At 38.1% G+C, this 27,207-nt stretch overlaps 2 protein-coding genes, 1 long non-coding RNA gene and 1 pseudogene across 3 annotated transcripts; 2 read left to right on the top strand and 2 right to left on the bottom strand.

Moving 5' to 3' along the window:
- The first annotated feature begins 951 nt into the window (after positions 1-951).
- Positions 952-3,047, top strand: LOC123989201 (annotated as a pseudogene).
- Positions 3,048-3,275: 228 nt separating this feature from the next.
- On the bottom strand, positions 3,276-4,802 carry LOC123989187. The gene is made up of 4 exons (XR_006830477.1): positions 4,682-4,802; positions 4,412-4,572; positions 3,433-3,546; positions 3,276-3,345 (listed from the first exon to the last, which is right to left on the bottom strand). It is a non-coding gene; the product is annotated as an uncharacterized LOC123989187 (long non-coding RNA).
- A 5,281-nt stretch (positions 4,803-10,083) lies between these two features.
- On the top strand, positions 10,084-11,394 carry LOC123989200. The gene has a single exon (XM_046289901.1). It carries the CDS (start codon positions 10,084-10,086, stop codon positions 11,392-11,394), a length of 1,311 nt encoding a protein of 436 aa, XP_046145857.1.
- Positions 11,395-11,559: 165 nt separating this feature from the next.
- Positions 11,560-15,459, bottom strand: LOC123989199. The gene has a single exon (XM_046289900.1). It carries the CDS (start codon positions 15,457-15,459, stop codon positions 11,560-11,562), a length of 3,900 nt encoding a protein of 1,299 aa, XP_046145856.1.
- Between the last annotated feature and the right edge of the window lie 11,748 nt (positions 15,460-27,207).

Genomic DNA, 27,207 nt, shown 5'->3' with positions numbered 1-27,207 from the left:
TTTAGGACTGCGCAGGGGGTCAAGGTTTTCATGAGATAATTGCGGATCCTGCGCAACAAATTTTCCAACAAATCAAATTGATGCATTTTTACAACACAATGTAGTTTACAACGAAGTTTTTAATTAAAAGTTTCATTTGGTTTAATATCATGGAATTGGAGCTTGGGGTGGATGTTGGGCAAAGTCAAATTTATATTTTAACCGATTTATATTTTAACCGATTTATATTTTAACTGATTTATATTTTAACTGATTAATTCCCCGTGCATAGCACGGGGCGTTCCACTAGTATGTATAATAAAGAAAATATATTAAATTTTTACAAAAATATAATAAATATATATTATATTGATATTGTAGAACCATATATGTGTATTACAATTACTGAACGCCCATCCTGTATCCTATACTACCCGCAAGGAAGGTCAAGGTACGCCTTAGCGTTTTAATCGGCAGAACCCGAGGAACGTAGTAACAGTAAAATAACCACCCTTAAGGTGGGACCACAGCCGACTCTAGTACTAGCCGTGCTGAAGGAAAAATGGCAACACCGCGGGAGTCTGATCTGAATATATCAACACTCTGAATATATCAGAGTGCCTCCCGGACTCCCAGCCTCCCACCATCATCAGACTCCCGGCTACACGAGTTCCATCTACCGGCCGTTTAATTTCCCGCTTATTTTTCAAGAATATATATATGTATACGTCATCTGTAGCAACATAAAGCCTCTTAAATAATAATAATAAAGATAAGTACAATAATACAGATAAAGTTTATTTATTTATATTAATTCCTCGGCTCCTTTTTTGTGTGTAGCATTTTCATTTAATAGAATTTATAGTCTTTTCAATATATTTCAAATAAATATTAACAATATTATCATATATGTATATTATATATATAAATTTTTATAATTACAACGTCATATTTATTATATATAAAGTTTTTTACAAATTTCATATTAAATTTATTAATTAATAATGCCACGGCGTTGCTGTGTTCCCAATTGTAAGGGAAATTATGACAGCACTTTAAAAGATAACAATTATACTTCAATATTTTTGCTACCTAAAGATGAGGAATTACGGAAAAAATGGATAGCTGCTATTCCTCGTAAAAATTAGACACCAACAAAATATTCTGCAGTATGCAGTCTGCATTTTGCAGAAACTGATATTGAAAGGTATCAGAGTATTTTATCTCCTACTGGTGTACTGGAAAATGTTTTGTTGAGATGTCCAAGGCTTATTACGGATGCAGTGCCTTCTATTTTACCTAATTCACCTTCATATCTAACAAAACATGTGCTACCACAGAGGAAAGATCCTGCAGAGCGTCAGGAAAGAATTATTAACAATAACGACAATTTAGTTAAACAATTTATTGAATTTGATTTAATTAATAACTATACAGAATTAGTGAATACTTATAAAGTAAAGCTTATAATTGCTAATTGTTGGAACATTAAAGTAACCACTTCAAAAATTTATTTTTATATGCTTGTAAATAATGATTCTGATTTTTTGACAGTTTCAACACAGATCGTGATTGCTGATGACATGACGCTAGAAATTTGTGAAGAAGGTAATAAATTATCATTTACTGATTTAAAGTGGGTACTGCCCATAGATCAGAAATTGTCTAGGTGGTCCCAACTTCAGAATATATTAACTAGATATAAAGTTAAGGTAACACATGCTACACATTCTATTACTGATGTATGTCTTATTGAAAAGCATCTAGAGAAGTCTCTAGAAGAACTTAATAAAGCATATATCATTGCTGAATCAACTGAATTTGCTTACACTAAAAATCTTGAAATAGTAATAGATCAAATTAGACAAATTAAAGCTAAAAAAAATAGATACAGTTCATGCACCATTATTATGGCCTTCTCATTATATAGCCAATCGTCGGCTGCGTATAATTTATTAAGAAGTTTTTTTATTTTACCTCACAAACGCTATTTACAATATTTATCATCTAATATAACTGTTTCACCCGACAATGATATAAAAAACGAGCATTATCTTTTTAATACATCAGCAAATTTAACAACTAGAGAAAAAGTAGTAATTTTATTAATTGATGAAATTTATATTAGTTCAAAATTACAGTATAAATCAAATAAACTCGCAGGCTGCGCTACAAATACGACCGAGTTAGCAAAAACGATTTTAGCGTTCATGATAACTTCAGCTTTTGGAAATTTTTCTGAAATCGTTAAATTATTACCAGTTTATAATATTACCGGAAATGAAATGATACCAATTGTTTACAAAATCATAGAATCGGTTCAAAAATGTGGTTTTGAAGTCATTTGCATTGTGACAGATAACCACAGAATTAATAGAACTTTGTTTTCTAAATTATCTGATAATGGTATAAGTTTTCCAAATCCTTCACAACCCAATAAAACAATTTTTCTTTCTTTTGATTTCGTTCACATACTCAAAAATATAAGAAATAATTGGTTAAATTTTAAAAATATTGATCAAACTTTTCATTTTCCTAACTTTTTTACAAACGAATTACAATTAGCTCATTTTAACGATTTACGTACGGTTTACAATCTGGAGAAACATTTGGTTATTAAGAAAGCTTATAAATTAAATTTCAAATCATTATATCCTAGTAATTTTGATCGGCAAAAGGTTTCCCTCGTCGATAATATTTTCGATCATTCTACAATAGCAGGTTTGAAAGCTTTTAATTATATTAATACGGCACATTTTTTGGAAATATTTCGCAACTGGTGGGACACTGTAAATAATACTAGTAGTATAAAAGGGAACAAAAAAAGAAATGAATTTAGCAAACCAATTTTGAATATTAATGATTGTAGATGTCAATTTTTGAAAAAATTTTTAACCTGGTTAAACTGTTGGCGAAGTGCAGAAACGAACGGGCATTTGACAACTGATACTTTTACAGCGTTACATCAAAGTACAACAGTTCTTTTATTACTTATACAATACTGCTTTCAAAATTTTGATATATCCTATCTTTTACCAGGAAAATTTACTACAGAAAAATTAGAATAACGATTTGGAAATTACCAACTTCTATCCGGTTATAATTATCATATTTCATATAATGAAGCACTTCATGCAGAGAAAAAAATTAGATTAAAACATATATTTACAAAATCGGCAGCTTCGTTTTCTTTTACTGACATTAAAGATAAATTTCAAATTTGTGATGCAAGTGGTGATGATCTTCGTGATCTTTCCATTGATGTAACTTCTTTTCAGGAAATATTTGATACTGACTACTTGTCCAATTGTGTTATAGATGATTCAGTCATGCTATATATAGCTGGCTATGGGTCCCATGCAGTTGCTAAAAAATTAAATTGTAACATCTGCCAGTTATTAGTTGTGAAGGATAAAGGTACAACTTTAAATAATACATATTTTGATCACTTACAAAGAGGAGGCCTTTCTGTTCCAACTGAAGAAGTGGTAGCCTCATTTACACATATATATGCAATAATGGAAGCCATAATAAATGATGCCAATTTAGAGTCCCAATTTTTGCATTCTGAAAACCATAGACATATTTTACTTAAATTAACACACATTAGTATTCAATCAGATATTCACTATTTATCATTTTCAGATACATGTATTTGTGGTAAAAATTACCACAGTATCTTGTTTAAATTATTATCAATTTTTTCAAATATTTTATTAAATGATTATGTAAAAACTGTAAATAATAGTCAATTAGAAATACATACAAACACCATTTCTAAAAATCGCAAATTAAAAACTTTTAACAGAAATTAGATTTTCAATGACCTTTGTTTTTAAATTTTGTTAAATTTTCATGTATTTATATTTCTTATATTTTTGTTATTAAAAGCTATTTCACACGAGATTTAACGTTCTACTAGCAATTCAGGAGAATGTCAAAGTAAGTTTTGTTACATTTCATTACTAATATTATTTAAGAATATTTATTATTAGTTCAAAACTTAATACTCAATTTTTCTATTTACATAAGAAGTTTATATTTTTAGTTCCTGAAAATAATTGCCAAAGTGATATTTTTGTTATTTTATTGTTATTGTTATTTAAGATTATTTTATTTACTGTTGCCTATTATAAAATTTAAGATTTCCTTTTCTTATTTGAAAGTTTATTTATTTTCTTTTCATTAAAGTGATATGTACAATTTTCTTTTACGGAGAATCGAAAGTTATATTTTATTTTGAAAGATTAATTTTATTTTATAAAATGGGATGATATGGCTATTGGCGAACCACCCATTATAATAAAAAAGGGTAACGCGCCGAAGTAATACCCCTAGGGTGGTGAGGAAATTTACAATTTTAATACTGTCCTCTAAAACGGTTTTGTAATTAACTACGCAACTCTTCCCTTCAATAGCTAACTATACTAACCTCTTTTCCACATGTTCACATAACCTCTTTGGCTTCGTTCCGATAATTTCGCTTGTTTCAAGTTTTTATTAACTCATATACACATTTATCAATTCTTAAATGTTTCAATTTGATCCAAAGATGATTTCATTTTGCTTCATACCTCAATTTTCATGAAACCGCTGTAAATATTTCAAATATTATGTATCACAACACCAAACTACTTCGAGAGTACACAAAACATATATCACATTTATAACAATTTTATACTACCACATCACTTCTACTTACCATAGTTATAATATTTATATATTGCTTATACATAATCAATAAAGAATTGTATATTTTAACATTATTTTCTATGAAAAAAAGCGATAATTATAATCCGAAGTACAAGACTCCCATTATTGAAAATAGTACTCCCGATTGTCACGTGAGCGGTGTTGCCACGTTGTTCAGCACGGCTAGTACTAGAGTCGGCTGTGGTGGGACGTAACACGTTAGTTATTTTTCTTTTAAGAAGGAGAGTATGACGCGAGTAGTATAAACATACGATTTCCCCTGCGATTCTCAAGGAGTGGTTCGCGTTCGCGAAGGCAGAAGGAACGGTGAAGTCAGTAACGAGACGTAATTTTGCGGTGTAACAAAATATCGATTTATTCAAAATTAGATACTTGAGTATGGCAAAAGAGCCTATCACAGAATGGTGGAAACACCGCAAATCTTATGGCAATTTATGCGTTTAACAATCAACGGAACGCAATTTTCATCCACTAGATGTTCAATAGACGCGCTTATCACAAGATATAACATACGACGGACTTGACTAGATTGATCGTCAATGATTCGTACAAAGCACGCAGATCGGATTTATGCGCGAATCAGAAATGTAATACAAAAATAATAACGCAAAAGAAAATATCTCAACCAGTCGAGCGACTTTGACGCGACTCAAAAAACTCAGTCTTCTTTTATACGGAAAAATGACTGATTGAATAACGCACTTTAAGAACCGCGGAATAATTATAAGAGAATATAATATAATATAAGAAAAAATAACGAAAATATACGAAAGGATGCCAGAACGCAGTATCGTGACTCTACTCGGAATGCGAAAAGTAATATACACACGACGTGACGGTTACAGAATTCCGTCGGTCGTCTACGATTCAAACGCCTTTCACCAAGGACGAGTTATTGTTCGCTCAATTCGCTTAGGAAACATACACCGAAATCACGATGCACGAAGGTCGCGTGATCGTGGAGCGCGTAGGCAAAAAGGAACGTTTGAATTTACTAACCGTGCTGTGAAATATTGACTTTACGCGCCTCTCAAATCGCAGAATGGCGAGCCAGTGGAATCCGAGGATACTTCCGGTCCAGCGAGGTTTCCATTTGCGAACCTCAGATGGCCGGGGGCACTGACTTCACGATTTCACTCACAATCAAAGGATGAGAAAGTCGCGCACTAAGTCCCGACGCTCGGCTCCTTTGCAGATTGAAATACGTGAATTTAAGAGTAACCGATAACCGTGGATTTGCCGGAATCCGTCAACGTTCTTCTTGTCGTACAAGGCGTACTCAATGAAGAATTTAAGACTGCCAAGAGCGGGATCACGGCCCTCCAAATTGCAATATGAAAATTGCCAGAGCATAAGCAAAACGATGCTGACTCGACCAGGTTTCCCTAGGAATCAACGACGTCTTGGATATGCCTGCGTAGAGCGATCTTTCGAGGGTACTGAGTCCCAAGACAGAAGGCTACTACAAGATGAAAGGGAGAGAGGCTACTACAAGAGCTCGGGCTCTAGTCACGACTTGCTGGATAGCAATCTTAAGGGGGTAGACACAGTACGTGACGTCACCGATTCGGGACGTCGGTATTACAGTAGTTTTTTCGTTGGGCCTGGTGGAGCCACTTGCGTGTTTTGTTACGAACTTGAAAGGTTTAATTCTCAGCTAGCGTGCGCGCAACACGATCTAGGAAGGCAACAGCGCCTCAAGTATTTTTACAAACACATTCAAACGCTCATCTCGCCAGAGGCATCGCCACGATACGCCTGAAGAACGAAAGCGAAACATTGGGGCGCGTTTAGAGTGAGATGTACGGTGATCATGCTATCCTTCTTTCAACCCAAATGATAGAATTGTCACGCTCCGATAAATTCTGACTGACCAAACGCGTGGATTTTACATAGCACACCGTAGCACTCCTCGCTGCTGAAAAATATATGCCTGCTCCGAAGGAACGGGCAATCCGAGAATTATTTTTAGAAGAAGTTATTAACTTTTTTAAATAAATGTTTTTTAATTAATAAAAGTATATAGGATACGTCATGGTATGATAATGTATATTTTTCTGTGATTTCATTTTCTTCGTGAATGCAACGATGCACTCAAAAAATGCAAATCCATTTTTTATATAAGTAGAATTGCATTTTTTTTTTACTTGTGTTAACTCCTTGAAACATTCTGCATAAAAAAGTAATATGGTACTATTAGAACTAATAAATGGAGGGACCTCGCGTCTGTACAGTAAAAGTTGAATATGTGCAACAATTCATATATTCAGCAGAGGTGTCGAATCTGGGATTATATGCGATGGCCAGCCAAGCGTGAACGTAGAAAGGGACAGACAGTGGAGGAGAGAGCGAGAGGTCCAATGATCAAAGGAAACAGCCGAAACATATCGGTGTGACTAATACTAATTCAATTATAAAACTTTTTTATTTTTTACTTTTTTTAAATGAAATTTTTACTAGCGCATTGGTGAAATTTTTCTGATTAAAATGATACCAAACACGATATAGTTTGAATGAGGCGAGGTTTGTTATGGGGCGCTGTGAAAAATCCAGGCGGACGGCAGTCAAATCTTAGAGAAAAGGGGCAATCTCAACATGCAGAATGAGAGAAGGACAGCATGACTGTAGTGCGTCTCACTCAGCGTTCGTGCGTTGTTGCCTTTTTCGCTTGCCTTCGCAGCACAGTTCGAGTGACGTAATCAAGCTGACGCTTGATTCTGGTTACGATTCCAAATCGGCAGCCTTTCTACTTAGACGCCACCTTATAACTACTAGCTGAACTAAATTTGTCACGTGACTTGCTCTGTATTATCCAGAGAATGGCGGAATTCGTCTGTGAGAATGCAATCGTGATTTTTCGCTTTTCGTCCTTATATGAGAATATTTGAGGCTGGGTGAGGGCTCATTCGAAAGAGAAAGGTTCAGTACAGCGCGCTCTGGTCATCGTTTGAATCACAAAACTCTTTTAGTGACCTAAAAATACCTTGGATTCTGTGGATGTATTTTCTCGATTTTTCCTCTACTTTGGACACTCATATTATTAGATCTTAACAAAATCTCGTTCAATCATGACCAGAGCGCGCTGCATTGAACCTTCCTCTTTCGAATGAGCCCTCGCCCAGCCTCAAATATTCTCATATAAGGGCGAAAAGCGATAAAATCCCGGACCCCTTGTTAGGCCCATTTTTGCCGGTAATGTCACCTCGCTGCATTACCCGTGTCTACCCCCTTAAGGACGATGCAACATCTGTTTAGACTTGGAAAGTCCACCATTTCCGAATTTATTCCGGAAGTGTGTGAAGCTGTTTCTGAGTCACTAAAAGATTTTATTAAGGTAAGAAAATAAATTCAATTGTTCATTATATGGAAAAATATTTACTTTTCATAATTGCAAAATGTTCTCAATAATGCCGTGCTTATAATATCGTTGGATATAGCTTGGACCTGGTTCGTCTGCCTCTGAGAGGCAATGTTCTCCAGTCTAGTTTGCGTTAAATATGATTGAACCTGTTGTTGAGCTTTTAACGCCTGTTCTATTGGCATATTTTGTAGCTGTAAGCCAGAGATGGGCAAAAATGTATCTAGATAAAAAATTTTAAGTTCGAATAAAAGCTCAAAATTGTATTCGAACTTCGTCGAAGAAAAGATACTTTATTCTTATCCGTTATTCGAAGTTCGAATAATCACGAAGTATCTTATCCGAAGCGCCACGGATGAACTAATTTATTCGACGAGAATTTATCCGACGGACCAAAGATACTTTTTTTATTCGAAGGTTTTTCACTCTGAGCTTCGAATAATTTTTTCATCTTCATCTGTGTCTCTATTCGAAGTGCGAATAACCGAAAAGTATCTTATCCGAAGTGCTACGGATAAACCAGTTTATTCGACGGGAAGTTATCCGCCGAACCAAAGTTACTTTTCTTATTCGAAGGCTTTACCCTGTGAGCTTCGAACAATTTTTTCACTTTTATCTGTATCTTTATTCGAAGCTCGGATAGTTTCGGCAGGTGCCTGTTGGGTCCTTCAAGGGCCGAGGCGAGCGAAGCAACGCAGCGGTCCCCTGTTACAGAATTCGCTTCGCCACGTGCCACCACTTTTACATTTGATAAAGTTCTTTATTTCCCGTCTTATCGATATGAAAGTAACATTAATGGAATTATAGCATTCTTCCGATGAAAGTGTTAAAATATCGTGCAAATCGGACAACTTTTAACGAACTTGACTTTAAATTCTGGAAATCAATTTTTCGTGTAATTTCGTTAATTATAGTCCGAATTAAATCGAATTCAGTACTATTTTTATCGGGAAAACACATGGAGTCAATTGATGACACTTTCGCAAAGATCCGATGATTTATCATGATCCATTTCTTAGTGACTTGTGCCATCTTTGTCGTTTATGGCACCATTAATGTCGGGTGTCGAGCGCTAGGTCGCAAAGTGTCCCAGGTCCTGTAGTACACTGACTTTGATAGTAGAGTATTAAGTTTTGGAGCGCTAATTCCCTTATTGCATCCGGCCCTTCAATCGGACCTTACACTCAGGTGATCATAAACGCTCTTCAGGAGCGTCGCCTTCCTCACAAATGGTACACAGATGTGGACCTTACACTCAGGTGATCATAAACGCTCTTCAGGAGCGTCGCCTTCCTCACAAATGGTACACAGATGTGGACACTTGGGAACGTGCGGAAAACTCCGGAATTGCTTTTTAGCATTTTTAGCAACCTTTGAAGCATTACCTTGACAGAGTAGGGATAGATGTGGAAGAAATGCAGTTACAAGAATCCTAAAATCAGTCTTAGGACAGCGACAGCAATCGTCACCAGAGCTTCGTTCGAGCATTTCAGAGTTGTAGAGACAGTTTATAAAAATAACATCTTTACTTTATCTTTAAAGTAACATAGTTACTTTAGTTTACTTTAGTGTAACATAGTTAGTGTAGTGTAGTATAGTTAAAGTCTAGCGTAGTATAAACATTTTACAATGAGTGACACTGAGTGCCAAACGCAGGGCAGTTATATTGCTAGTGAATCTCAGGAGTCGACATCGACTTTAGATGCATACCAGAGAAATCCAGTGTTGACTGTGCTGTTGCACAGGGACATATATCATCAACCTCTAATTTTCGCTCACATTTAAAGCGAAAACATACTGCACAGTTTGAGGAATATTGTTCAGAATCGGCAAAGAAGAAACGAATATGTGGAAGTAGTGAAATTCTGAAGAACGGAAATCAAAATCAATTTGAAGTCGATGTCGCGAGATATGTAATCAATTCAATGATACCGCTGAAATCGGTAGAGGATCCGTACTTTCGCCGAATATTTGAGAATTTGGGAGTAGCAACAAAAATAAGTCGACGCGGACTGGGGAGAACAATTTCCAAAATGTACATGGACAATATGTGTGATGTAAAAGAAGAGTTGAAGACCGTTGAATTTGTCTGTACGACTGCAGATATTTGGTCAGGAAGACGACGGAGCTTCTTTGGTGTTACAGCCCATTGGATCACACCAAATTTAAAAAGAGAATCAGCAGCTTCAGCTTGTCGCCACTTTCCTGGTATTCATGCTTTCGATAAAATAATCGAACTTTTACACAATATACATGCGGAATTCGGATTAAACGGTGAAAAAATTGTTGCGACTATCACTGATAATGCCAGCAATTTCGTAAAGGCATTTAAGATATTCGGTGTGAAGGAAACGTCGATCGAACCTGAAGCTGAAGAGGATTATACGAGTGCTTCCTCCACTGATTCTTCCACTGAAGAAGACGACGAAGAAGAAGAAAGTGCGATAGATAAATGTGGTGTTATCGACTTATTACCACGTCATATTCGATGCTCGGCACACACATTGAATTTGTGTGATACGACGGACATGATGCAAGCCATTAAGAAAAATGAAGGTTTGTCCATCATTCATAATGATTTGTTGCACAAATGCAACATATTTTGGAAGGCAGCGATGAGGCCGAAATCCGCTGAAGTAATACAGCAGACAATTGGTCATTCATTAAAACGACCCGGCGAAACACGCTGGAATTCTTTGTACGATTCCCTGAAGCAGATTGTACAAATCAAGAACAAACTGAATGATCTGGGAAAAGCTTTAGGATTTAAAAACAGTTTACAGGAAAACGATTTCATTTATTTGGAAGAACATTTAGAGTGTACCGCGCCGATTGCGGAAGCAATCGACATTTTACAAGCTGATAATATTTTCTATGGAACACTATTACCGTGCTTACTATCCTTAGACAGAAAACTATCAAAAGTGGCAGAATCACAGTGGAAATTTTGCGGACTAATAAGCATATGTCTCCGTGACAGTTTTCAAAGGAGGTTCATTGCTTACCTGAAATTTTTGAAGCCGGAGGCAGATTATGCTGCTCTGGCAGCACTATCGCATCCGCAATTTAAAAATAAGTGGCTGAAATGCATTCCGGAATATCATCGAAACAGACTGCTGGATCTCTTCAAAAATGCTATAGCCACAGAACTTCAATGCAATGAGGAATATTTAATAAGTACGCCACAACCATCGTCTACTCAGGACAATTTTTTTGATTTTGAAGATGATACTACGCAAAACGTAGCTACAGAATATTCTGCCAAAGCAGAACTTGAAGTGAGTAGTACTTTCAGTCATTCAGTATCATCTTTTTATCATTTATCATTTACTTACAAGTACTAGGTCTGTTGTCCGCTTCGCTGCTAACACAATAATGAGCGCAACTCGTATTCGGTAAGGGCTAATCTGCCTTGATGAATAACTTATGCTGCTCAGCATATTTGCTGCTGAAGAATCTCTCCTCCCATAGTAATAGTTGACACATTCATTTAAATCTTCTTATCTCCTTTATTGACCTAAATTTGCTAAGTTTCTTAATCGTTGCAATGCCGGGCGCTTACGGTTCCATCCGATATGATTGTTGATAGAAGTTAACCGTGTTTTAGGGAACGACGGCTCGATCACCAATCCTGCCAAAGAGCGAACGCGCGAGAGAGCAACGTATGTAAGCCCTAGTCCAAATTCCGAATTGCCAATATCAACTACAGCACGATCAACTGTAATTCCTTGAGACTTGTGTATGGTTATTGCGTAAGCTAAATCAAGCGGAAATTGTTTGCGGGTGCAAGCCGTAGTTCCTTTTTTGTAACTAACCGTCTGGGGAAGAATAGGTACCAAACCGTTGAAAATAGAAGGACCATTGTAGTTATCGAAACGAATTAATACGCAGGCTGGGAAGTCGGACAAATGATCATCGGTATCAGTTGACAGATAAATTACGTCAGCGACCGTTCCTAGCGTGCCGTTGCATAAACCTTGTGCAGTCCATAAGCTTTGCGTAAGCATGACTCGGCAATCCGATGCTAGCCACAATGTTGCTGGAAGGCCTTGGGCGTCATCGGTTGAACCAGCGATTGCTGTAACGTTATTGTGCTTAGCACGTATTATCGCTACGGGTTTATTCAGTTGGCGGAGCATATGCTCATTATATTCGATGATGTCTTCCTTTTTTGCTTTCAAATGGATGCATCCACTGAACTCAGTGAAAGAACTCCTAACGTTTGACGCAAACCTTGATTGCAGGAGATCGTAGTCATCATCGGTCACTTTGCCGTTAGCAATGTTGATTAACGTCTTGCGATATGCTTCTTGTTCGACTCCGACCTGTCTCATTATCTGTTTCAGCTCGAAAACCGTATTAAATTTTTCGAACAGCAGCTGTCCTCTGATTGCTAGCATGTTGGGCGATTTAGCAATCCCTAGCAGTGATGTATCACCGACTGGCGGCAGTTGATTGAAATCACCGAGCAAGTACATTATAGCGCCACCAAATTCCACCGATTGATTCTCCGGGTATGCCTGTCGTAACCTCTGATCAATTGTAGCAAGAAGCTTCATTCCAACCATAGACATTTCATCGCAAATGATCACTTTAATTGTAGACATTTTATCCTGAAAATTACGTTCGCTTTCCCCCGTTAGATCTGGCATTGCACCACCTCTCGAAAGCATCAAGTGAAAAGCGGAATGAATTGTTGTTCCGTTGATATTGTTGGCAGCCATGCCTGTTGGCGCTATGAGCAGCACGGAGCTAGGTCCGTGTATTGATTCGACAATGGTGACCATTTTGCGTATCAGGCAAGATTTTCCTGTTCCAGCTGCTCCTTGCACAACTGTCAGCTTTCTAGTTGTAACTCCTACCAGTTGATTATGCAGATGGTTTATCACATTCTGCTGTCCCGGATTTAGATCCAAGTTGTCACTGGTTGCAAGTTCGCGCTGGCACACATAATTTTCTTTAGCTTGTCGGATGAAATTGATTTGGGCTTCCAATCCTGGATAGTTTCTAATGATTGCGTACCATTCAAAATCTCGATCCTGATCTCTGTATCCAAGCACAGTGTCAGTTACTGCTTCGTGTGGAAATGCCTCGGCTATGGCCATCCAGTCTCTTGGTTCATTTTCCAAAGCAGGTATGTCGTCAGGATCATGTGGTGAAGTGTTGTTTTCATCCAGTTCCCAGACAGTTATGTTAGCTGCAAAGAATGACTCTTTCCAAGAATCACAAGTTTTCAATTCTTCCACAGATCTCCATGGTTTGTTTAGCAATAGTTTTTGTTTGTAGATAATCTCATCTTTTTCGTCATCAATTCCTAGTGGATACTTAGGTAATACCTGAAGCACACGCATTTTTCTACATTGTTGAAGTTGGTTGCGTACTGCATTGTATCTCGTTGCGAATTGACTCAAAGTCATGTCATTCGTCGTCTCTGGTCTCGTTCGATAGCGGTCGAGAATTGATTGATGTACAAATTGATCAGAGTCATCCAGAGGTATCAAATTGAAGTCGTCAAGTCCAATATATATTTTGACAATGTGCCTTGTGCAATGATATAATGGAATACCAGCCAACAAATGCATGACCTCGCACGATGATATATCTCGAAGCCCTACTATTTTGATGAGCATCTTAGAAAATGCCTTCTGTACGGGATCATCAGGATGACAGTCGACGAGAATGTTGTTGAAAAGGTCCATGAAGCTCTGCGATTGTGGTTCACTTTTAGATGCATACTTCGATAAGTAGTTTAGAATTGCGTGCTCCGATGTAATTACTTTGCAGTCTGTATTTGCACGCCATATTTGGGCCACAAAGATGTTGTGGTCATTGAGTAAAGCATCATTTCTTCTGGGTGTATACTGCCAAATACCTTTTTCGTCTTTTTGAAGTGTCGATACATCTTGTAGTGGCTTTGGAAAGTTGAAACGGCAAGTCTGTACCCGGCGATTGGATTTTAGACAGTACCTGGAATGATTAGTATGTCTTTGAACTCTGTTCAGCAATTGCGACAGTTGGTGTGTATCATATAGTTGTAGTTCAGTATGTTTCAATCGAGAAGGATGTACTTCAGCTGGAGGCTCATTAATAAGCGGATTCATGGCAGATGTGAGCGAATCATAGAACTTTTTATGAGTTTCGATCTCCTCCTGAAAACAGTAATCGAATGTCCGTACGTCGGGTGCGTTTTCGAGCCAGAGAATGGCATGAATGTGAGGGCTACCACGATGTTGGTATTCAAACCGGTACCAATAATCAGCGATATTTAACTTGGTCTTGAGGATTTTCATGAAGATTTCAACCCTCTTCGAGAAGTATTCATCGGCCACCAGCGGATTTTCGTTTAGTTTTTCCTGCATAAGACGTGATAGTTGAGCTTCGGTCATGCCTTCTATCTCTGTTGAGCTGATTCCAAAGTGTCTCATCATGCAGGGCCACCAAAGATCAGCTGAGCTTAGTGTTAAGAAAAGAGTTGGAACTCCAAGCTGGTTCACCATTGCTTGCAATTCTAGTCGTCGTTGATACCAATAAGTTGAAGTTCCTCGAATCTTGGATCCCCAACTCAACAACTTTTTGAGTATAGCTGGGTTGCGAATCAATTCTGTACGTAGTTGTTGTATACTGCCGGTAAAATCATTCTTTTTGCAAAAAATTGCACTCTTTATCAAAGCTTCGTGGCGTTGGAGTGTGTTGAGACAATGGAACCTAAACCGACAGTCATTTGCGAAACGTTTATCTTTGTAATGCATCAGAAATTCACACCATTCAGAGTATTGAAGTTTTTGGTTTCTAGTGAAGTCGACAATATCTGCCTGGCCATCCGGAAAGAGATGAGGAAAAGCCATAGAGATATACCCTTCCGTTCTGAACTCATTAATAGGCGTTGTAGAACTCGACGGCCATTGTAGGGTTGACCTGATTGCTTGTTCTTGTCTTTGTTGGATTGTTATTGGTACTGCTGATTCAGTTATATCAGTTTCGTCAGTTACATCTTCGGTGAAACCACCTTCGTTTAAAAAGCGAATCTGATGCGAAACATCACCATCTTGGAGAAGCGACGCAACATGTTCCATATCAATGTTAACGTCAGAGTAATGTGGGTTGTTGATTTTGAGCCACTCGAGTGCTTTGAGTACCTTATCGCGTCGCACTTTGAAATCTCTATGGCCAGAAACCCCGTCACGCTGGACAATGAGGACGTTTACATCAGCTGGCGTCAAAGGTAAGCGTCTTGTAATTTCGGTGATGTCTTGTTCCACATTTATAATATTACCGCTATAACGTATCTGACCAGGTCGACCGGAAGCTCTTACCTGATATACTTTCATGACTGAGTGCACTCTAGCAATTAACATTTGTTCGATGACAGTTAGATCTTTGAGCTCATCAGGCACATCAGCAGGTCGCATCTTGTTCGCCGATGTGAATTTGGTGGTATTGCGCTTACAGTGTTTGCATGTAAATTCGTTAGTACATGTATTAAGAAGGAGTCTATTGCAGTTGATGCATGTATTATACGATTGTTCGTTTAGGAATCGACTGAAATCATCCACGTGCTTCTGATCATGGATGCGAGTATAATGGATGGTAACATATTCAAGCTGCGTGGCCTGTCGTTGGCTGACAGGTACATATCGACGTGCGTCATGAGTTCGTCGACTTAAGTTCGTTCGTCGTCTAGGAGGCATTTGTAGTGAAAAGCTTAAATTAATGGTGTTTTCGATTTGTAATGAAATTTATCAACGTTGTTGCGCGTCAATGTTTAAAGCGAAGCTCTTCTTGGCGCGATCGGCAGTAAGATCAGTTGGAAGGAATGTTACGATTCCCCTACAGGGGAATTTCGGTCCCCTCTCCTCTAATTCTTTCATCCAGCGAAATTGCGCGTCAATCGTGCGTACAAGAACGTTCGCGACAAAAGACAATCTCGCTCTCGCGTACGGCAGAGCGACGTTTTTTTCATATTGAATTGTACCATAAAAAAATTACAAAAAAAACAATTCTAATTTATTGAACTGTAAATTTACGCGTTATGACTTGAGCTTCGCTCTTGTCGGCTGTCCCGCGACGGCCACGTTTTTATTTCAATGCTTTTTCATTGAAGATCAGTTTTTTTGTGATTATTTCACCATGCTTGGGCCAATTTTTTATTTCAATAGCCTATGACCATCACATTGTGGTCATGATATGCTGTGCCAAATTTGGTGAAGATTGGATAAGCCGTCTAAGAGGAGTCTCTGGAAAACGAAATGCAGTTTTCGCGAGAAATTGAGCTTCGCTCGCTTCGCTCGCTGCACTCAATCATTTTTTTATCATTTATCATTTACTTACAGGTATTACACTTTTTTCAAGAAAGAAGTACAGAATACACTATCCTGGATAAATATGCTGCAATAAAAAAGATATTTTTGAAATTTAATACTCCACTACCATCGTCGGCTCCTGTGGAGAGATTATTTTCATACGCCACAATTATAAATTCTCCGAAGTCCAACAGACTATCAGATAGTATGTTCCAACGGAGAGTAATTTTAAAAGCCAATTTAAAAAATTTGAATTGGATTGATGCTCTGCAGCCAAAGTCAATGGGACCCTTTACAGGACCTGGGATCCTTTGCGACCGAGCGCTCGACACCCGACATTAATGGGGTCATAAAGGATGGCACAAGTCATTCAAAAATGCATCATGATAATTATAATTAATGTAGTTGAACTCTTTAAATAAAAGACGTCTTCCAGTTTGTAATCAGAGTTAATTTATTTGTGAGCACAGTCGTAATATGCGATTCGCGGAACCACGCTCTTTCTCGTCCAAGTATTTTTCCCATTTTCTACAGATCGCCCTCATATCTTCTTCCTTCTTTGCTAGTATTACTATGTTATCCGCGGACGATAGCGAATGCATTTTCCTATTCCCTACTTTTATGTCTCCCCATCCAGCTTTGTTCAATTCAGTTTCCAGATCTGCCAGGAATATTGTGAATAGTGTGGGACTTAGGATACAGACAATGATGTACGTATTTGTAGTCATTTAAAACCATAAATCAGTTGTAGACCTCAGAACTAGGCAGACCTGCATCCTTGCCTTTCGACGGACCTCTCTGTCTGACTAACGTTGTTCGGGTTGTACGGTATTTTTGGGACACTGTATATTTATCACTATTGCGATTAATGATCTTCTGAAATGTTTTTAACCCTTTTATTATTTACTTTTCAAGAAATATAAATTAAAAGCATCATAATATTATTTTAATTACAAAATATTAAATACTTTTAAAACACTCATATTATTTGATCATTTTTTATATACGACTGGAAAATTTAATTCATATTTATAATTTTGGTAATAATTTTTTACAAATAAATATTTTATAAAAAACTTGAGAAATGTGGGGACACGAAAAATTGATTTCCAGAATTTAAAGTAAAGTTCGTTAAAAGTTGTCCGATTTGCACGATATTTTAACACTTTCATCGGAAGAATGCTAGAAATCCATTAATGTTACTTCCATATCGATAAGATGGGAAATAAAGATCTTTATCAAATGTAAAAGTGGTGGCACGTGGCGAAGCGAATTCTGTACGAGGGGACCGCTGCGTTGCTTCGCTCGCCTCGGCCCTTGAAGGACCCAACAGGCACCTGCCGAAACTATCCGAGCTTCGAATAAAGATACAGATAAAAGTGAAAAAATTGTTCGAAGCTCACAGGGTAAAGCCTTCGAATAAGAAAAGTAACTTTGGTTCGTCGGATAACTTCTCGTCGAATAAACTGGTTTATCTGTAGCGCTAAGATACTTTTCGGTTATTCGAACTTCGAATAGAGACACAGATGAAGATGAAAAAATTATTCGAAGCTCAGAGTGAAAAACCTTCGAATAAAAAAAGTATCTTTGGTCCGTCGGATAAATTCTCGTCGAATAAATTAGTTCATCCGTGGCGCTTCGGATAAGATACTTCGTGATTATTCGAACTTCGAATAACGGATAAGAATAAAGTATCTTTTATTCGACTTGCCATTTAAATAATTTTTTATCTAGATAATGCGCCACCATATTAAAGGATCATTGAAATCAACATATGTTGAGATTAGAAACTTCCTGTTTTTTGCAATAATAATCCTTGGCAATGAAAAAATGCAAAATTTTTTTTAACGGGACCAATCGGGAGACATACTCTACATAATGCACAAAGTTTTGCTCTGATTGATCCATCCGTCTCGGAGTAATCGCTGAACATCCGCCGAACGTCTACAGTATAGACTCGTTATAATCTAAAGAGATCTCTACGTTATTTGCAAAGAAACTATCCCCACCACTGGGGGGTATACCCCTCGAGACGCCCTGAAGCTTGCTCGCCGAGTAGCGTAACATGATCTGGGATCAGATATCGGTGAGGCAACACTAATGCAACAACCTAACTTTGTTATTTTCCATTTTTTTTTTATAAAACTTTTTGCATGATATTTGTGACATTTTTCTAATTAAAATGATACCAAACACGATATAATTCGGACCATATTTACCGTGTAAACTAGTCACAACTAAACGCACGGGACCGGATTTTTGCCTATAACGTGTAGTTCCACTATTGTTTGATGTTAGCCGACTGCTTCGAACGTAGAAAAGGACCTTGAGTGAAAAAGAGGACGGAGCGAAAACAAACTGTTCTATGTCGATGAGGCAACTGAACTTTGTTATTTTTCATTTTTTTTTTATAAAACTTGTTGGCGCAGTTCACTAATTCGCTGGCGTGTGAATGAATAATTACACAGTGCGTTTTTGGAAATGTAGTAAAGATATATTTATACAGTGCTCTTCTAATAGAAATAATATTCGGTTGTACAAAACTTTCTCTATACAAAACGAACTCTTCTCTAGGAACGCTCGCGACGTAGTAATAGAAAAACAAAGAAAAGCGCATGGACCCCGTTGCACGCTGCAAGCGCAGCGTGGCAAGGAGAATGGTGGTGGGAGGTAGAGCGCCGAGAAACGCTTTCTCCAACAAAACTTTTTCCATGATATTTCTGACATTTTTCTCATTAAAATGATACCAAACACGATATAATTCGGACCATATTTACTTGACACAACTTATTATGTATCATTATCATTTCTATTAAATTAGAAAAAAGTTTTACCTCAAGTATCTGTTCAATCAGCTACAGTATCACAATAACCAGGTTTTATTAGATTTTATAAATATTTGCATTTCATTATCAAATGATAGTTTCATTTTATTAGTAAGACTACCAAGTAAGAAACAAGCTGTAGGGGGGAATCACACACGTTATTAAAAATCTCCCTAGACCTAGTGAGCTACGGGAGTTAAGTATGGTCTCTCGTGAAGTGCAGTATACATGTATGTATGTACATCAGGAGTGCTACCAACTTCTAATACAATCGTTACAATTACAAATGTTTTCTACCGTATCTATAACGTTTCGAATTTTATTTCTTACGACTTATTAATTACCAAGTTTGCCATACCGCAATCAAATCGTTATTGGGAGGATCGTATATTCTGCTCTGTTTCATTTTGCGATGCCTCCGAATAGGTTGAAATGTATTTAGTAAACCAATTTAACGATTAAGTAGATAGTAGTAATAGGTGTGGAATACTGGTATAAATGAAATCGAAATTATTTTACACTTGTTAGTGCATTTCGAAGTCGGTTTTTTTTTGTTGAAAAATATTTCTCATATATATGTACATAGAAAATCCAAATTTTATTTTAACCCTGCAAGTTATCAAACTTAAACAACAAATAAAAATATTTTAAAAAATATTATACACATTGTTCTCTTTTATCAATTAACCAATAACAACAATAAACCACCTTACGATATCCTACCAATTCCGCTCATCCCTCTAAAAAGTGTGAAATAAAATAATTTCTATCAACAAAATACAACCAACTTCGAGATGCACTAAAAAGTATAAAATAATTTCTATTTCGTTTCCACAATTACATGACAATTATTAATAAAACCTCTTTCTACATTAACAAAATGCAATAAAAAGTATAAAATATAAAATAATTGAATAAGACTTAGCTTCCGGGATGGAGCCGCGTTGTTTGACGGTTTGTTGCCGACGTTTCGCAAACATTACAGTATGCTTCATCAGGGCGAGATACCACCTGATACTGGTTGCTCCCGTACAGGGTGTCCCTATTTAACCTGAACTGGAGTCGCTGTAGTGTGACGTTCCAGTTGAGTGGAGATGACCAATCGGGTGGCTGTTTTTAATTGGATGGCCAGTCAATTAAAAAACCGGGAGGATGCTATTCCAAATTGGATGTGTTTGGTATCCGGAGTCTCTATTGATGTTGTTGGGATGTTTGTGGATTTCAAGTGCTTCTCTGTATTTACGTGGGAAGTATTGTTTTGAGTTCGCCAGGCTGGTGGTCTGGTCGAACCGGATTTGGTGGCCTGTTTCTGTTTGACGCATCTTATGTGTTCTTTTAAGCGAGTACTGATCTTCCTCCCGGTTTCTCCGATGTAGACTTTTCCACAGGAACACGGGATCCTGTATACCCCTGAAGAGCTGAGAGGAGGGCGTAGGTCTTTTGGAGATTTCAGGAATTGACCGATTTTTTGAGGTGGTTTGAAGATCGGTTTGATTTTGTTTTTGCGGAGAATTCTCCCTATGGAATCGGTAACTCCTTGAACATATGGGAGGAAGGCAGTTTTTACGAAGGGTACGGTTGGTGTTCTATCCGTCTTGGGGGGTTTTTGGAGTTTTTTGATGGTGTGATTGATTTGATGGGATGTGTACCCATTGGATCGGAGAGTCTGGTGTAGAATGGATAGTTCTTGGTTGAGGTTGGTTGAGTCAGAAACTGTAAATGCTCTGTGTGCAAGGGAATTGATCACTGATTCTTTTTGTGAAGGGTGGTGGTGTGAATCTGCGTGTAAGTACCTGTTGGTGTGTATGGGTTTGCGGTATACTCCGTATCCTAATTGTCCGTTGGGTTTTTTGGTAACCAGAACATCTAGGAATGGGAGTTGGTTATGGTGTTCAGTTTCCATTGTGAAGCGTATGTTGGGATGACGGGTGTTCAGGAAGGCAAGGAAGGAAAGGCGGTGTTCTTTTCCGTGGCGCCAGATGACGAAGGTATCATCGACATATCTGAGCCACACTTCTGGTTTAAGTTGGGCTTCGGCTAATGCTGTTTTTTCAAAGTGTTCCATGAATATATCTGCTATGATTTGGGAGATCGGGGACCCCATTGCGGCGCCGGAGATCTGTTCATAGAACTGATCTTGATACAGAAAATAGGTGGATGTGAGGCAGTGTTCAATGAGCGGGAGAAGATGTTGTGGTATCTTTTTGGAAGATTTGATGATTTCCAAGGTGTCCGGGATGGGAACACTGGTGAACAAGGATTCTACATCGAAGCTGACCAGTATATCGTTAGGATGAAGTTGGATCTGTTTTATTTTCTCGACAAAATCTTTTGAGTTGAGGATGCGAGAAGTGGCGTTACTTACGAGAGGTTTGAGTTCGGTTGCTAGGTATCGTGAGAGATGGTACGTGGGTGAGTCGATTGCACTGATTATTGGTCTTATGGATACGTTAGTTTTATAGATTTTGGGTAATCCGTATAGTCTGGGGGGATGGGATTCTTTGGGTGCAAGTGATTTTTTGACAGAGTCCGTGAGGTTACTTTCCTTAATTAGTAAAGTTGTGCGTTTTTCTAGTTTTGCTGTGGGGTCTTTAGGAATTTTGCGGTAAGAAGAGTCGTTTAGGAGAGCTAGGACTTTGGTATGATAATCGGTTTTGTTGAGGACAACTGTGGCGTTCCCTTTGTCGGCTGGAAGTATGATGATGTTCGGATCGTCATTTAGTTCTCGTAAGGCTAGGCGTTCGTGTCTGGTGAGATTGGATTTAGGAGCTTTTGCTCTGCGTAGGATATTTGCTGTTTGTCGCCGGATGTTGTCGGCTGCTTCAGTTGGAAGTCCAAGGATGGCATTCTCGACTTGAGAGATGATTTCATCCTTTGGGATCCTGGATGGTCCGATCGCAAAATTTTTGGACCCCTGGACAGGGCTGATATTGCTTCCTGAGAGAGATTGGTGTTGCTTAAGTTCTTGACCGTGTTTTGAAGAGACTGGTCCTTTGTTTGTGGGGCAAGTTTTTGGTATTTCTTAATCTGTTGTTCCGAGCTTTGGAGGTAGATGCGTTCTGCTTGTTCCGTTGTTATGCGGTCTATTGTTTCCCAGATGTCAGGTCGCAGGGTGGATGCGAGGAAAAGATGAAGACGCATTGTCCGTTCTGAAATGAGCTGTAATTGTAGTTTGGTGTGCGTAATGCGTTCTCTGAGTAGTGCTTGGCTGGTGCGCTTCAGTATCCGTTTGGATTTTTCTGTGCCAAAGAGATCCTTCATTCGTAAAAACTTTGGGATGATGTTGTTGTCCCTGCACCGTTTTTAAAAGGCTAGATTGGTCAGGTGTTTGGATAGAGATGACCTGTATTTGCTGAAGGAGTTGACTTCAGCAAGAATGCCCTCCCCGTGGAGGAGCTTGATAAGGTAATTGACTGGCCATCCAATTAAAAACAGCCACCCGATTGGTCATCTCCACTCAACTGGAACGTCACACTACAGCGACTCCAGTGCAGGTTAAATAGGGACACCCTGTACGGGAGCAACCAGTATCAGGTTGTATCTCGCCCTGATGAATCATACTGTAATGTTTGCGAAACGTCGGCAACAAACCGTCAAACAACGCGGCTTCATCCCGGAAGCTAAGTCTTATTCAGAATCGAACCGCAGAAGCCTCAAAAACCTTATAAAATAATTATTAATTACCAAGTTCGCCATACCGCGATCAAATCGTTATTGGCAGCATCATTTATTCGACTATTTTTAATTTTGCACCTCCTCCGAAAAGATTGAAATTGTGTTCAGTATATTAATTAACGATTAAATATGTTTTATTATTAACAGTTCTGGAATGTTGGTATAAATGAAATACAAATTATTACATCAGGAAATAGAAAGTATTTCATATTATTTACTGTATTTAGAATTCGGTTGTACTTTTGTTACAAATTATTTTATTTCAGTTTATTTATTATTCCAGTACCCACACCTATGTGATGTACGATTCTTCTTCGAGCATACATCTCGCTGTTGTTTCGACATTAGAAAAGACCAAATATATTGTTGGGATCCGGGCGAAGAAACGATCGCTTTTTAAAATATAAAAGTTTATTCGATGGTTCCTCGTGACACGCCGAACTCAACTTAACGCAATTTACAGTGAATAGGAAATACGCAGTGGAACAATACGAGTACTTCGGTTGGTGGTTGAATCTTTGATTCTCTCCTGACCTATTGTCACGATATATACAGTGTGTCCGCGCTAAAGTGTGACAGACGTTTTATTTCATAACTATTGATGATAGGAAATATTTTTTATATGGAAATTGCACGGTACAAGGGGGCCCATGTTTTGGCGTGAACGAAAATTTATTTACATTATTAGTTTAAAAGATATGATGGTAAAGTTTCGTTTTTTAAATGGAACTGTTGGCGAAATTCCCCAAGTCTACGCCGAACGGCGAAGTTGGCAACGAAAATACTTCGTTGGTGCGTCGTTACCGATAGCGGCAGCACCTCCCGGGCCCACTTTGTCCACGCGGTCCCCTCTCCACGCGGAACTGGCACGATCGACGCCATGATCGATTCTTGTTCTTCTTGTACGATCGCTTGACGAGAGACCACGTGCATCTCAGTCCACGTTTTTGGTACAAGATCCACAGTTATTCTGCCCACGCGACGCGTATCACTTCAGCCCACGCTTTACATTTAATATTGTTGCATTCATCACGATATTCAGTCCACGCGTGTGCCTTATATCTAAAATTAGTATAATTAATTGTAAGTGTAAAAAGTGTACAGACTCAGACCACGCGTGACTTTTGTAAATACCATTTCCTTTATTTCTGTGTAAATATAGTTAAGTGTGATCGTTACGCAGGCGTGTTTTATTTCTGACCACGCTGACCACGCAACTCGCGAACAGGAACTATATATTTTTTTTCACATCATGTGATAGTGCTTTTGAAGACGAATTCATTAAGCTTTAATGTATACACCCGATTTTAATTAGATTTCAAGATAAAACGTTTACAAATTTCCCGATTTTCAGTAGATACGTTTCGGTTTGAGTGGCAAGTCGTAAAAGTGGCCCTATTGTAGCGGTCAGTGCCTCAGCGGGGGTCTACGCTAGGAACGGCAGACCCAAAGAATAAGAAACCGCAACAATAGGGCCGCTTTTATGACTGGCCACTCAAACCGAATCGTATCTACTGAAAATCGGGAAATTTGTAAACGTTATATCTTGAAAACTAATTAAAATCAGGTGCATACATTAAAGCTTAATGAATTCGTCTTGAAAAGCACTATCACATGATGTGAAAAAAAATATATAGTTCCATTTAAAAAACGAAACTTGACCATCATATCTTTTAAACTAATAATGTAAATAAATTTTCGTTCACGCCAAAACATGGGCCCCCTTATACCATGCAATTTCCATATAAATAATTCTTCCTATCATCAATAGTTACGAAATAAAACGTCTGTCACACTTTAGCGCGGACACACTGTATATATGTCTTCTTCGCTTAGTGGGGGAGGATGACTCTAACTCTTGATGCGTGAGAACAGAGGTAAGACTATCGCTGATGAGTCGGAGATCGCGGAATTGGATGGTGGGACATCCGGCCTAGAGTTCAACGAATTATTGGTATTGGATGGTGGGATATCCGGCAGTGAGTTCGACGAATTATTGGCATAGAATGGTGGGATATCCGGCAGTGAGTTCGTAGGGTTATCGTAATCAAATGTTGGTCTTCCAACAATATTTAATTTCGTCACATTTCCACTACGGTCGACAATACAGAGATTCATTACATAAATACAAATACATAAATACCCACACAATTAAATTTGTACAAATTTTAGAACTCAAAAGAGCATGGGTCTTAGGAATATAAATAATCGCCTACAACTTTTAAACTATCCAACTACAAACGAAAGGAAAATCACTACAAACAACTACAAACGATTTCCTATCAGATGGAAAAGACGGATTTGAAAAATATAAAAAATTGACGAAGTTGGCCGATGGGTATAAACAATCACGTATAACTTTTAAACTATTCAACTACAAACGAAACTTTTTTCACTACGAACAACTACAAACGATTCCCTATCACATGGAAAAAACGGATTTGCAAAATATTAAAAATTGTGAAAGTTACCTCTTCGGAGTATAAACAATCGGCTGTAACTTTTAAACTATTCAACTACAAACGAAACTTTTTTGACTACAATCAACTACAAACGATTCTCTATCACATGGAAAATCCCGATTTGAAATATCTCAATGTGGGGTGCGGGTCAATTTTTCAATTTTGTTTATTTATTAATTGATCCAACTACAAACGAAAATATTTTTACTACAATCGTAAGTAAAATACGTGCCTCGTAAAATAGCTACATTCTGACCAACGTCTACAAATCTATTGTATGGTTCAATATTTCTTTGTGCAACTTCAAGTTCCTTTGTGACAATAGCCGGCTGTTCAATGACATGAGCTATTTCGAAAATGTTATTGGTAATATTAGAAAAACATGGTCGCACATCTTTGTATAAAGCATTATTTTGTAATAGCCATTGTAAAGCTACTCGAAGTTTGCCAACGTTTATTTGAAATTGTCGTTGTCGCTCCAAATTTTCGAGGCTTTCCACTACAATCATCATACCGGTTTGGTTTAATGTAACTGGAAGTTGCTCGGCTACTTCGAACACATCGCGGGCAAATAGAACTATCTGACCTTTGCACCAATCTTGACTGAAACGATTCTGAATTTTCATGATTTTAAGAAACGGTACTATTCTGCACAACATTTGTTTTTCGATTTCCGATAAATCTGTTATCTCCAGAGGTACAGACATGAGTTCCATTTTATTCCAGAATGCCTGTGATGGAACTTTGTGTTTTTTAAGATGATTTAGGCAACGAGAATATGTTGTTATTTTCTCTGATTCTAATAGATTTGCAGGAATTGGACTAGACAAAGGCTGCGTGTGTAAAGCGTAACGTTGCTGCGGATATAAAGTCTTGTAACACACTGCACACGATACATTAGCAAAAATATTAATAGCCGATTTAAAGTAGTCTTCCTGAAGAAGAAGTTCTTTTCTCCGTTTTTTAGCTAGTTCACGCATATTTCTTAAACGCGTATTCCTTGATTCGACACGTTCACTTAGTAGTACTTTCCGTATACGATTTCTCTCAACCATTAGACGTTGCGAACGTTCCTCATTCGATTCGTTCGCTAAACGCCTGCGGATTAATCGTTCCGCGGTAGATTCGTTCGCTAAACGCTTGCGCATTAATGCCAAACGACATGACCGTTCCTCCGCAAATTCGTTCGCCAAACGCTTGCGGATTAATCGGAAACGGCGTGACCTTTCCTCCGCAGATTCGTTCTTTAAACGATTAGAAATTCTGCTTAGCCGATGTTTTCTTTCGTCAATCGTTTCGCGCGATTTTTTCGAACTAGCATATTTTCGCTTTTGTAACGTCCCGGAATTAATCACGAGCACGCTACTGCATCGACGCGTAGGGAGAGCGGTTCCACAACAGAAGGCGACTCGTATTTTTATATACAGGGTGGCCCACATAACTCTTAACAGCTTAATATCTCGAAAACTATGACATCGATTTTAAAGTTCTTGGTCTTAAATTGCATGGGTCTGAAGGGCCTTTCTAACTACATAAACATGAAATGGTCCCCCCTTCTTCTTTAATGGGGCGCGGGGGTACCTTTATAATTTTAAATGGAACCCCCTATAAAACGTTACGTATTTAGATTCTACAGGAAAAAACAAGTAAATTTTGTCTGAAACATTTTTTTGTCAGATATTTCCATGATGAGATTATAACAGTTTGAAGTTTCGACTTGTAGGTTGTAACGTTTATTTCTTTCGCTACTTATGCGAAGGAGAAGATACCGCGAGTAGTACGAGCGTACGATTTCCCCTACGCGTCTCAAGGAGTGGTTCGCGTTCGCTGCGCGTTCGCGAAGGCAGAAGGAACGGTGAAGTCAGTAACGAGACGTAGTTTTGCGGTGTAAAAAA

This window comes from Osmia bicornis, unplaced genomic scaffold, assembly GCF_907164935.1.
Source record: "Osmia bicornis bicornis unplaced genomic scaffold, iOsmBic2.1, whole genome shotgun sequence".
Classification (NCBI taxonomy): domain Eukaryota; kingdom Metazoa; phylum Arthropoda; class Insecta; order Hymenoptera; family Megachilidae; genus Osmia; species Osmia bicornis.
The sequence above is the reverse complement of the archived record's forward strand: the minus strand, read 5'-3'. Positions and strand labels throughout refer to the sequence as shown.

Excerpts from the sequence above, each read along its gene's own strand:
- LOC123989200 (XM_046289901.1), top strand. The coding sequence starts at position 10,084 with ATGTACATGGACAATATGTGTGATGTAAAAGAAGAGTTGAAGACCGTT.
- LOC123989199 (XM_046289900.1), bottom strand. The coding sequence starts at position 15,459 with ATGCGACCTGCTGATGTGCCTGATGAGCTCAAAGATCTAACTGTCATC.